This window comes from Salvelinus namaycush, chromosome 3, assembly GCF_016432855.1.
Source record: "Salvelinus namaycush isolate Seneca chromosome 3, SaNama_1.0, whole genome shotgun sequence".
Lineage (NCBI taxonomy): Eukaryota > Metazoa > Chordata > Actinopteri > Salmoniformes > Salmonidae > Salvelinus > Salvelinus namaycush.
Window position 1 is genome coordinate 10,479,055 of NC_052309.1, and position 12,876 is coordinate 10,491,930.

Below are 12,876 nucleotides of genomic sequence, written 5' to 3' on the forward strand. Positions count from 1 at the left end.
ATGCCCCATGGTCCCTTAACTTTCGGGCACTTTGGAACGCTCTGTCTCTCTGTCTCTATAAACCCACCCTACCTTCACCCATTTTCTTTATTCTAATTCCTTCATTGTTTTTCTCCTGATTTGATAACATCTAGACTCAGTAACACGTTTAAAAGTGTTGTGGTGTACTGTTTTTGCTACCTTTTTTTCACCTATGTAATGCTGTCCTCCTGCTTATTCTGGGATTCAGACTGAATGTAGTGGTAAATGTGCTGCTCACAAATGACAGCAGAAACATGGACCTGTTAAATCGACAAGAAGGGTGTTGATATAGCTGTGTTTAGATATGGCTTCCTTGTTTTGAGTCTGTTAAGTGTGTTTCTCATTCTGCTTCAGTTGACATAGTACTTTTATATAACACCTACCTTACGCATCCAGTTTTTCCATTTTTAACTTACCCACCAAAATCACAATATGCTGTTTTACATGTTGTGTTATTTGTGCTGGTCTAATTCCTATAATGGAAAAGTAGAAGAATCTGTGCTCTCTCTGATAGCAATAATAGTTAATATGGTGCTTTTCTCTGTCCCAGGTTTGTAGCATTGATTAATACATATTTTATTGACTTAAATTGAGATGTTTATACATTATTTATAAAAGGCATATGTATGTATTGTTTACTATTTTGATTTCTTTAAAACAATGTAATTGTTGGGAGTTCAGGTGTTTTATGTGATTGATGGATGACTAGGTGCATTCTTGTCGAATACATATTCATTCATGATTATGGATACATTCTGCAATGAGTTAATATGGCTTTGAATCTGCAACAGAACATTTCAACAAGTTAGTTCTGAATTGCTTTAATACAGCAGTGCATTCTGACACCATGAATTGAAACAGATTTCACCTTGTTCATATCATTTGCAGAAATTATAAGGGATTAAATAAAGACCTCCACCGGCTGAATGAGAAGAGGATCTGGTAAAATAAGGGTATGTTGCTAATATCATCTAGGTAGCTAGCTAGCTATAAAGCTTCTTTGCAAGAAACTAGCCTAGTACTCATGGCACATTTTTTTGTACTTATTTATTTTACCTTTATTTAACTACGCAAGTCAGTTAAGAAAAATTCTTATTTCAATGACGGCCTAGGAACAGTGGGTTAACTGCCTTGTTCAGGGGCAGAATGACAGATTTTTACCTTGTCAGCTCGGGGATTCGATCTTGCAACATTTCGGTTACTAGTACAACGCTCTAATCACTAGGCTATGGAACCAAATCAATGTTTGACCGGTAGGTTTTATTGGTATTATGACGTGTCCATTGTGGGGCTCAATATATAGATATTTTTTAAATCTTGTATGCTTACAATAAACACATTATTTTCTCCTGCTTCTAGCTAGCATTTAGTTTGCAACAGTATATGTTTGTATGAACCTTGCTATTTGCCACTCAGACCTCGGCAACAATGTCGCAAAATATGAATTCGATCTACCACTTGACATCGAGAGCTAACGTGTCGGACATCAGCTAGCCATTTTTCTGACCAGGCGAAATCATGCAGCAGCATCATTAATATGGATATAAATGTCAATTGAAAAGAGCTAAAACAAATTAAAAGGGAATATTAACTGCCATTTCAGAGATTGACATGACTGGGTTAGCTTTTGTTAGCTGTTGATTTCTAAAATCCCCCACTACAATCTGGGATAGGGCTAGAACCATCAATGCCTTCACTGGGAATAAAACCTTTTAAAATAAACGTTTCATTAAAGATGCACAAATCGCTTTGGCATTTCCTGGTTGCTAAAATTCTAATAGTTTGCTTAATTTCAGTTTATGTGACAAAATAACATCTCTCTACATATTGTACTGGTTTGTGACCCACTGACACGGCCCCCGGTTAGAGGGGGATAAAGCAGCCCAGAGTTAACACAAACAGGAACTTTATTTAAACACACTGAGGAAGATGAACATGGGGATGAAAAGAGAGAGAGGTCGTGGAATGGTAGTGGTTCTGTAATGGACAGAAACGGAGGTAATGAATACACACATACTGAATGAATACACCAGGGCACAAATGAACAGATACAGAATATAGCAGTAATAAACGTCAAAGGACTGTATAGATTGCATATGCCACCTGCAGAGCATTACACAACACAGTAAACTCAGGGGCAACATACAATCGACAATAGAAGTAACTAAATCTGAAGAACAATATACCGTACACATTTTACACAACTGACTTTGGGCACGCAGACCATCCTACAAATCCAGAGATATGATTGAGTCCAGTTGTTGGTGCGGGCAGAGACAGAGATGTTGCTCACTGCCACTACTTGAGGGAGACTGCAAGTATTGTGTGACCTGCAGAGTCAAGAGGATGGGCAGATGTCTGGCCCCCTAGTAATCTCCCTAGAAACCTATCAGGGCACAGGTCACACAGGTCAGAGAAAGTTTAAGAGGCAGGTTTATGGTACTCCCTAAACTCTCAGGCTCAGGTTGTGAGGGAGTGGAGTGTGCAGCTTTGGGTTGTGAGGTGCAGTAACAGTCCCCGGCAGGGAATTTGTAATAATAACTCATATTTCTATGTGAATTTGGTAGGATCGCCCAAAAAGTTACTTATTGCAGCTTTAGGGTCTATTTTTCTCCACTTCCTGTCTGACTGACGTGCCCAAAGTAAACTGCCTGTTACTCAGGCACAGAAGCCAGGATATGCATATAATTGGTACCATTGGATAGAAAACACTTTGAAGTTTGTAGAAATGTTAAAATAATGTATGAGACTATATCACAATTGATATGGTAGGAGAAAATCCAAAGAAAAACCAACCAGAATGTTGTTTTTTTTGAGAGCCCATGCTCTTACAATGGAAGGCTATGGGGCATATGCAATTCCAGCTCCCAGATTGAAATTCCTATGGCTTCCACTAGATGTCAACAGTCTTTGTTAAAGGTTTCAGGCTTGTTTCTTCCCAAACAAGGAAGAATTCTGAGTTTTGGTACTGGGAGTCAGAGTTGGAAATCAGTCAGTGCGTGCGTGACGAAGAGGACACGCTCCTGCTAATTTTACTTTCATATTGAACATACTTCTTTCCGTGTAAAATATTATAGTTTAAAACCTCTCTGGGATATGTGGGACGCTAGCGTCCCGCATGGCCAACATCCAGTGAAAATGCAGAGCGCCAAATTCAAATAAACTACTATAAAAATTAAACTTTCATGAAATCACACATGCAATACACCAAGTTAAAGTTACACTTGTTGTGAATCTTGTCAAACGATGTATAGAATCAATCTTTAGGATGTTTTGAACATAAATCTTCAATAATGTTTCAACCGGAGAATTCCTTTGTCTTCAGAAATGCGATGAAAAGCAGGTCACTCTCACGTGACCGCGCATGTTCAGCTCGTGCCAGACACCTGACTCAAAGAGCTCTCCTTCCCTCATTCTTCACAGTAGAAGCATCAAACAAGGTTCGAAATACTGTTGACATCTAGTGGAAGCCTTAGGAAGTTCAAAATGACCAATATCCCACTGTATATTGGATAGGTAAACCTACAAACCTCAGATTTCCCACTTCCTGGTTGGATTTTTTCTCAGGTTTTTGCCTGCCATATGAGTTCTGTTATACTCACAGATATCATTCAAACAGTTTTAGAAACTTCAGAGTATCCAAATCTACTAATTATATGCATATTCTAGCTTTTAGGACAGAGTAGCAGGCAGTTTACTCTGGACACATTTTTATCCAAGCTTCTCAATACTGCCCCCCTGTCCCAAATACGTTTTAATTACATTTAGGGTACCTGAGGATTACATAGAATCATATTTGTACTTGTTTTAATAAAGTTTAGTGGTAGCTTTTTGGATTCCTTTCTCTGCATGTTGAACGAGTAGATTACTCAAATCGATGGCGCCTACTAAACTGACTTTTTGGGATATAAAGAAGGATTTTATCTAACAAAACAACCATGCATGTTGTAGCTGGGACCCTTTGGATTGCAAATAGGAGGAAGATTTTCAAAATGTAAGTGAATATTTAATCACTATTTGTGATTTTATGAAGCCTGTGCTGGTTGAAAAATATTTTGATGTGGGGCGCCATCCTCAAACAATTGCATGGCATGCTTTCTCTGTAAAGCCTATTGTAAATCGGACAATGCAGTTAGATTAACAAGAATTTAAGCTTTGAACCGATATAAGATACTTGTATGTACCTAGATGTTTAATATCCATAATGTTTATGATTATTTATTTTAATTGCGTGCCCTCTAATTTCACCGGAAGTTGTCGACAGGTGTCCCGCTGGCGGGACGCCTAGCCCTAAGAAGTTCCAAAAGGTTCTATGTACGTAGAACCCCAAATAGCCATTTTTTCTTAGAGTACAGTCTAGAGCATGTAACGGCTTTCGTCTGGTGAAGGAGAAGAGGACCAAGGTGCAGCGTGGTAAGTGTTCATTTTAATAAACAAAATAAACTGAACACTGAAATGACAAAAATAATAAAGAGCGAGAACAAAAACGAAACAGTTCTGTAATGAATACGCACAAAACAGAAAACAATCACCCACAACCAAAATGGGGAAAACAGGCTACCTAAGTATGATTCTCAATCAGAGACAACGATCGACAGCTGCCTCTGATTGAGAACCATACCAGGCCAAACACAGAAATGGAAAACATAGAAAAACAACATAGAATGTCCACCCCAACTCACGCCCTGACCAAACCAAAATAAAGACATAAAAAAGGAACTATGGTCAGAACGTGACAGAGTAGAATAAAGTAGATTCCAGACTACTGCAGTTTTTTGCAAGAGTCAAATAACATCTGGGAAGAAGCATCAGACCAGAAAATAACTTATTTTCTTCATTTTAAACTATTACAATGGTCTCAAAATAAATAAAAGTGCATTTCAACTGAAGACAAAACTTTAAACAGAATAATTTGAAGGAAAAAAAGGTATGCATTGAGAATCAATCAAGAACATCATCAGGAAAGTTATATTTATTATTAACAGAAAGAAGTATCCTTTCATGAAACAATAAAACAAATTTAAAAAATAAACATTCATTAAAAAGTGTGTCTTCTTTACTCTGTTTACAGGTTTTGGTGATCCAACACAAATGTAGGTTAATATAAATGATTCCATGTGAAACAGTCCACTACTGTCATGGGATTGAAATACTCATGAGGAATGTAATCAAACACCTTAATATACAATTAACACAAAATGTTGAGAGCTGACATTTAAGACAAATAAGTGAAATGGCATAAAGTCATTGTCACTCGCTGTGAATGTCAAGCCTGTGAAAATGTGTTCATCTATAATACTGCGCTTAGCCATCGATAGGCTACATCTCTAAGAAAAACTCTCAGTAGAAATCCATCTGGATAACATAAAAACCATGTGTCACTTTCAAATATCAGAGGCAGCTCGCCACTAACTTTACATTTCTAATTAATTTACACTTTCATACTGGCCTTTTCTTAACCTTCCCATCCCCTGGCCTATATTGCTCTGTGGATGGACTGCCTATACTGGCCCATACCTAGCTTATACTGCTCTATAGACATGGAAGCATTCTACTACCTCTAAACTTGTGTCAAGCCATCGTCATTTAAGCGTCTAAGGAAGAGTAGGCATATTATCAATACAGATAACAACATTGTTAAATAATATATAAGAATTTTTGGAGCAAGGCTTTTCATTTTTTCTAACAATAAAAGTTCTGATAAAGGGTGAAGACCATTCTACCATTTTAACACTGTGTTTATAACTTAATTATGGAATCGAAGTGTATTCTATCTATTATAATATATTATTTGCACAGTTAGACCATACACAAAATAATTTGACTATTGTAGATAGTCTTTGTTTTATCTCTTAATGTCACAACATTGAGAAATATGTTGGACACTGTATCCATATTTTCTCTCAGGACCATAACATGTTCCCTATCCCTCATAGCTTCCTGCTCAAACAGCACACCATAATAATACCGCCCCAAAAAATTCTAGATATTTATTTTGACCCTTCAAACGACACCCTTCAAACTACACTGTTTTGTTTCTTGATGAAAAAAAAGCACATAAAAGCACTTGTAGGATTAGTTAAATGAAAAAGCAGTACACTATAGATGTAGGATCTTAATTTGACCTGTTTTGTCACAGCAAAATAATCCTGCAGCAACGTTCAGTCCATAATGTTGCTTGATCGGTGGTTTGGCTATCAACTGGCCAAAGTAGGCTACATGAAAAGTGCAATACTGTTAATATAACCGTGTATTAACCTCGTTTATACCTGGTTCTAACTTGCATAATTTGTCCTGATTTTGTCCACATTCTGATTGTGCACAAAGGACCCATGTTAGCACCAGGTGTAAACAGGGCTAGAGTTGGGGTTTTCTGTGAATTTATGTAACTCACAAAGCTCATATGCATTTGCTGCAGTGCAGGAAAATGATCAGCAACAAAGGAGTGATCAAATTAGGTTACTACATCTGTATAATGATTCTGTGGAGCTTGAGAAATAATGAATATCTAAAAGCTTCCATGTCCCTCCATTGTTGTCATTGTCTCTCTACACAACCCTCAGTAATGCCTGTTTTAATGTATTGATTGATCATCAGTTCTGAGGAGAGTCACGTAAACCAGCTGACATGACTTAAGATTTAGAGTATCCTCATTCCATTCACAGTCATGCTGTTCTCTTCCAGTCCACAAGGTGTCTCTAATAGGCTACAGGAAAATATAGTTCTAGTCTTTATCTAGCCTTCAAGAAATACCAGCAGATGCCACATCATAATTCTCAAAACCAGCTGTCAGTCAGTCAACACAAGGCACATGATTTTAAACAAAATAAAGCGGAGCAGTCAAGTCTTTCTGCTGCTCCTTTTGACTCTCACTGTTTTACAGTGCTCTCACTTCTTCAAGATATGACAGGTGCCTTACGTGTGTTTTATATGTCCGTTTTGCCATTGGAGGATAAAATGGAGTGTTTTTCCTCCGTAGTGAGTCAGTATTGTTGTCATCAGTTCACAACAATAGATCTCTGTTCTGTTGTTGTTTCCCCCTCACTGTCTCTGACTGCCATACTGTCATGCCCTCCTCCTGTAGTCTAGAGTCCTGTGTGACTCCCTCATCATGTCTTCATCATGTCTTCTTGGCAGGGTTTGGCCTCTGGGGTTTCTGCTTGTGTAGGTGTGCCTCGATCTCGTGTCGGAAGAAGAGCATGCCCAGCTGGCCGTGCGAGGCCTCGTTCATGGCCTTGGACTGCATGCACATCCTGTACTGTTCCGGGGGTAGCTCGTCCGCGCAGCGCTTCTCGTGCCACAGGTGGAAGAGGCCCCTAGACGGGGACCGCACCACCAGCAGGTTGCTGTGAAGGTACTTCCTGTAAAGGTGCACGTCCTCGCCGCCCCAGCCTTTGATGTCCACGTCGAAACCACCTGGAGGAGGGACAACATGAACTCATCAACTCACTGCACATATATAACAGAGGAGGGACAACATGAACTCATCAACTCACTGCACATATATAACAGAGGAGGGACAACATGAACTCATCAACTCACTGCACATATATAACAGAGGAGGGACAACATCAACTCACTGCACATATATAACAGAGGAGGGACAACATGAACTCATCAACTCACTGCACATATATAACAGAGGAGGGACAACATGAACTCATCAACTCACTGCACATATATAACAGAGGAGGGACAACATGAACTCATCAACTCACTGCACATATATAACAGAGGAGGGACAACATGAACTCATCAACTCACTGCACATATATAACAGAGGAGGGACAACATGAACTCATCAACTCACTGCACATATATAACAGAGGAGGGACAACATGAACTCATCAACTCACTGCACATATATAACAGAGGAGGGACAACATGAACTCATCAACTCACTGCACATATATAACAGAGGAGGGACAACATTAACTCATCAACTCACTGCACATATATAACAGAGGAGGGACAACATGAACTCATCAACTCACTGCACATATATAACAGAGGAGGGACAACATGAACTCATCAACTCACTGCACATATATAACAGAGGAGGGACAACATGAACTCATCAACTCACTGCACATATATAACAGAGGAGGGACAACATGAACTCATCAACTCACTGCACATATATAACAGAGGAGGGACAACATGAACTCATCAACTCACTGCACATATATAACAGAGGAGGGACAACATGAACTCATCAACTCACTGCACATATATAACAGAGGAGGGACAACATCAACTCATCAACTCACTGCACATATATAACAGAGGAGGGACAACATGAACTCATCAACTCACTGCACATATATAACAGAGGAGGGACAACATGAACTCATCAACTCACTGCACATATATAACAGAGGAGGGACAACATCAACTCATCAACTCACTGCACATATATAACAGAGGAGGGACAACATGAACTCATCAACTCACTGCACATATATAACAGAGGAGGGACAACATGAACTCATCAACTCACTGCACATATATAACAGAGGAGGGACAACATGAACTCATCAACTCACTGCACATATATAACAGAGGAGGGACAACATGAACTCATCAACTCACTGCACATATATAACAGAGGAGGGACAACATGAACTCATCAACTCACTGCACATATATAACAGAGGAGGGACAACATGAACTCATCAACTCACTGCACATATATAACAGAGGAGGGACAACATGAACTCATCAACTCACTGCACATATATAACAGAGGAGGGACAACATGAACTCATCAACTCACTGCACATATATAACAGAGGAGGGACAACATGAACTCATCAACTCACTGCACATATATAACAGAGGAGGGACAACATGAACTCATCAACTCACTGCACATATATAACAGAGGAGGGACAACATGAACTCATCAACTCACTGCACATATATAACAGAGGAGGGACAACATGAACTCATCAACTCACTGCACATATATAACAGAGGAGGGACAACATCAACTCACTGCACATATATAACAGAGGAGGGACAACATGAACTCATCAACTCACTGCACATATATAACAGAGGAGGGACAACATGAACTCATCAACTCACTGCACATATATAACAGAGGAGGGACAACATGAACTCATCAACTCACTGCACATATATAACAGAGGAGGGACAACATGAACTCATCAACTCACTGCACATATATAACAGAGGAGGGACAACATCAACTCATCAACTCACTGCACATATATAACAGAGGAGGGACAACATCAACTCATCAACTCACTGCACATATATAACAGAGGAGGGACAACATCAACTCACTGCACATATATAACAGAGGAGGGAGATCAGGGATGCGTTCAGTAGGACGTTGTGGAGTGTTCATATAGAAATATGTTACGTGGAAAAACAATTAAGCCTCTCTTAAATGCAGAATGTAGTAAACTAAATCATGCTGGCTCTTTTCATTACATTTCTATTTGCAACATTGCACAACATTTGCCCACTGAACTATGCCCCTGATTGATTGATCAGGTCAAACAGGGGTCAGAGGTCAAATCTGATGGCAGGGTTCTGTTTTTGTCATGATGACAGCTTGTGAAATTAATATATTAATGCAAACACATATCCGGTTTGCTGGGATCTGTTCTACACGCATAATGTCTGGGATCTGTTCTACACGCATAATGTCTGGGGTCTGTTCTACACGCATACTGTCTGGGATCTGTTCTACACGCATACTGTCTGGGATCTGTTCTACACGCATAATGTCTGGGATCTGTTCTACACGCATAATGTCTGGGGTCTGTTCTACACGCATAATGTCTGGGGTCTGTTCTACACGCATAATGTCTGGGGTCTGTTCTACACGCATACTGTCTGGGATCTGTTCTACACGCATAATGTCTGGGGTCTGTTCTACACGCATAATGTCTGGGATCTGTTCTACACGCATACTGTCTGGGATCTGTTCTACACACATAATGTCTGGGATCTGTTCTACACGCATAATGTCTGGGATCTGTTCTACACGCATACTGTCTGGGATCTGTTCTACACGCATAATGTCTGGGATCTGTTCTACACGCATAATGTCTGGGATCTGTTCTACACGCATACTGTCTGGGATCTGTTCTACACGCATAATGTCTGGGATCTGTTCTACACGCATAATGTCTGGGATCTGTTCTACACGCATACTGTCTGGGATCTGTTCTACACGCATAATGTCTGGGAACTGTTCTACACTCATAATGTCTGGGATCTGTTCTACACGCATAATGTCTGGGATCTGTTCTACACGCATACTGTCTGGGATCTGTTCTACACGCATAATGTCTGGGATCTGTTCTACACGCATAATGTCTGGGATCTGTTCTACACGCATAATGTCTGGGAACTGTTCTACACGCATAATGTCTGGGAACTGTTCTACACGCATAATGTCTGGGATCTGTTCTACACGCATACTGTCTGGGATCTGTTCTACACGCATACTGTCTGGGATCTGTTCTACACGCATAATGTCTGGGATCTGTTCTACACGCATAATGTCTGGGATCTGTTCTACACGCATACTGTCTGGGATCTGTTCTACACGCATAATGTCTGGGATCTGTTCTACACGCATACTGTCTGGGATCTGTTCTACACGCATAATGTCTGGGATCTGTTCTACACTCATAATGTCTGGGATCTGTTCTACACGCATAATGTCTGGGGTCTGTTCTACACGCATAATGTCTGGGTTCTGTTCTACACGCATAATGTCTGGGATCTGTTCTACACACATAATGTCTGGGATCTGTTCTACACTCATAATGTCTGGGATCTGTTCTACACACATAATGTCTGGGGTCTGTTCTACACGCATACTGTCTGGGGTCTGTTCTACACGCATAATGTCTGGGATCTGTTCTACACGCATACTGTCTGGGATCTGTTCTACACACATAATGTCTGGGATCTGTTCTCCACGTGTAACGGATGTGAAATGGCTAGCTAGTTAGCGGGTACGCGCTAGTAGCATTTCAATCAGTTACGTCACTTGCTCTGAAACCTAGAAGTAGGGTTGCACCTTGCTCTGCAAGGGCCGCGGCCTTTGTGGCGCGATGGGTAACGATGCTTCGTGGGCGACCGTTGTTGATGTGTGCAGAAGGTCCCTGGTTCGCGCCCGTGTCGGGGCGAGGAGACGGTTTAAAGTTATACTGTTACATTGATGCTGTTGACCCGGATCACTGGTTGCTGCGGAAAAGGAGGAGGTTGAAAGGGGGGTGAGTGTAACGGATGTGAAATGGCTAGCTAGTTAGCGGGTACGCGCTAGTAGCATTTCAATCAGTTACGTCACTTGCTCTGAAACCTAGAAGTAGGGTTGCACCTTGCTCTGCAAGGGCCGCAGCCTTTGTGGCGCGATGGGTAACGATGCTTCGTGGGCGACCGTTGTTGATGTGTGCAGACGGTCCCACGTTCGCGCCGTGTCGGGGCGAGGGGACGGTTTAAAGTTATACTGTTACACACGCATACTGTCTGGGATCTGTTCTACACGCATACTGTCTGGGATCTGTTCTACACGCATAATGTCTGGGATATTTACACACATAATGTCTGGGATCTGTTCTACACACATAATGTCTGGGGTCTGTTCTACACGCATACTGTCTGGGGTCTGTTCTACACGCATAATGTCTGGGATCTGTTCTACACGCATAATGTCTGGGATCTGTTCTACACGCATAATGTCTGGGGTCTGTTCTACACGCATACTGTCTGGGGTCTGTTCTACACGCATAATGTCTGGGATCTGTTCTACACGCATAATGTCTGGGATCTGTTCTACACGCATAATGTCTGGGGTCTGTTCTACACGCATACTGTCTGGGATCTGTTCTACACGCATACTGTCTGGGATCTGTTCTACACACATAATGTCTGGGATCTGTTCTACACGCATACTGTCTGGGATCTGTTCTACACACATAATGTCTGGGATCTGTTCTACACGCATAATGTCTGGGATCTGTTCTACACGCATAATGTCTGGGATCTGTTCTACACGCATAATGTCTGGGATCTGTTCTACACGCATACTGTCTGGGATCTGTTCTACACGCATAATGTCTGGGATCTGTTCTACACGCATACTGTCTGGGATCTGTTCTACACGCATAATGTCTGGGGTCTGTTCTACACGCATACTGTCTGGGGTCTGTTCTACACGCATAATGTCTGGGATCTGTTCTACACGCATAATGTCTGGGATCTGTTCTACACGCATAATGTCTGGGATCTGTTCTACACGCATAATGTCTGGGATCTGTTCTACACGCATACTGTCTGGGATCTGTTCTACACGCATAATGTCTGGGATCTGTTCTACACGCATAATGTCTGGGATCTGTTCTACACGCATACTGTCTGGGATCTGTTCTACACGCATAATGTCTGGGATCTGTTCTACGCGCATAATGTCTGGGATCTGTTCTACACGCATACTGTCTGGGATCTGTTCTACACGCATACTGTCTGGGATCTGTTCTACACGCATAATGTCTGGGATCTGTTCTACACGCATAATGTCTGGGGTCTGTTCTACACGCATAATGTCTGGGGTCTGTTGCTATTTCACTGTAAGGTCTACACCTGTTATATTCGGCGCACGTGACAAATAAACTTTGATTTGATTTATGACAGCAGAGGAGTGATGAGCTATTGGGATAGAACCTCAGAACATGCCCTAACTCAGAGAGGAAGAGGTAAAGCGAGAGGCTCTGTCCATGCGAGAAAATAGCGATAAGCAGACCAAGTGAGGATTTTTTGTATGGAGTTCTATTAGAGAGGGTCAGATTTGGTCAACAACTTTTTTTA

General features: G+C 41.1%; 1 protein-coding gene across 1 annotated transcript in view; it reads right to left on the bottom strand.

Moving 5' to 3' along the window:
• Positions 1–7,141: 7,141 nt before the first annotated feature.
• The window catches only part of LOC120044206 (chondroitin sulfate N-acetylgalactosaminyltransferase 1-like), a 30,307-nt gene continuing 24,572 nt past the window's right edge, over positions 7,142–12,876 (bottom strand). The window contains exon 7 of the mRNA XM_038988805.1: positions 7,142–7,437. Coding sequence (XP_038844733.1) covers positions 7,142–7,437 — 296 coding nt within the window. The remainder of the gene's footprint in view (positions 7,438–12,876) is intronic.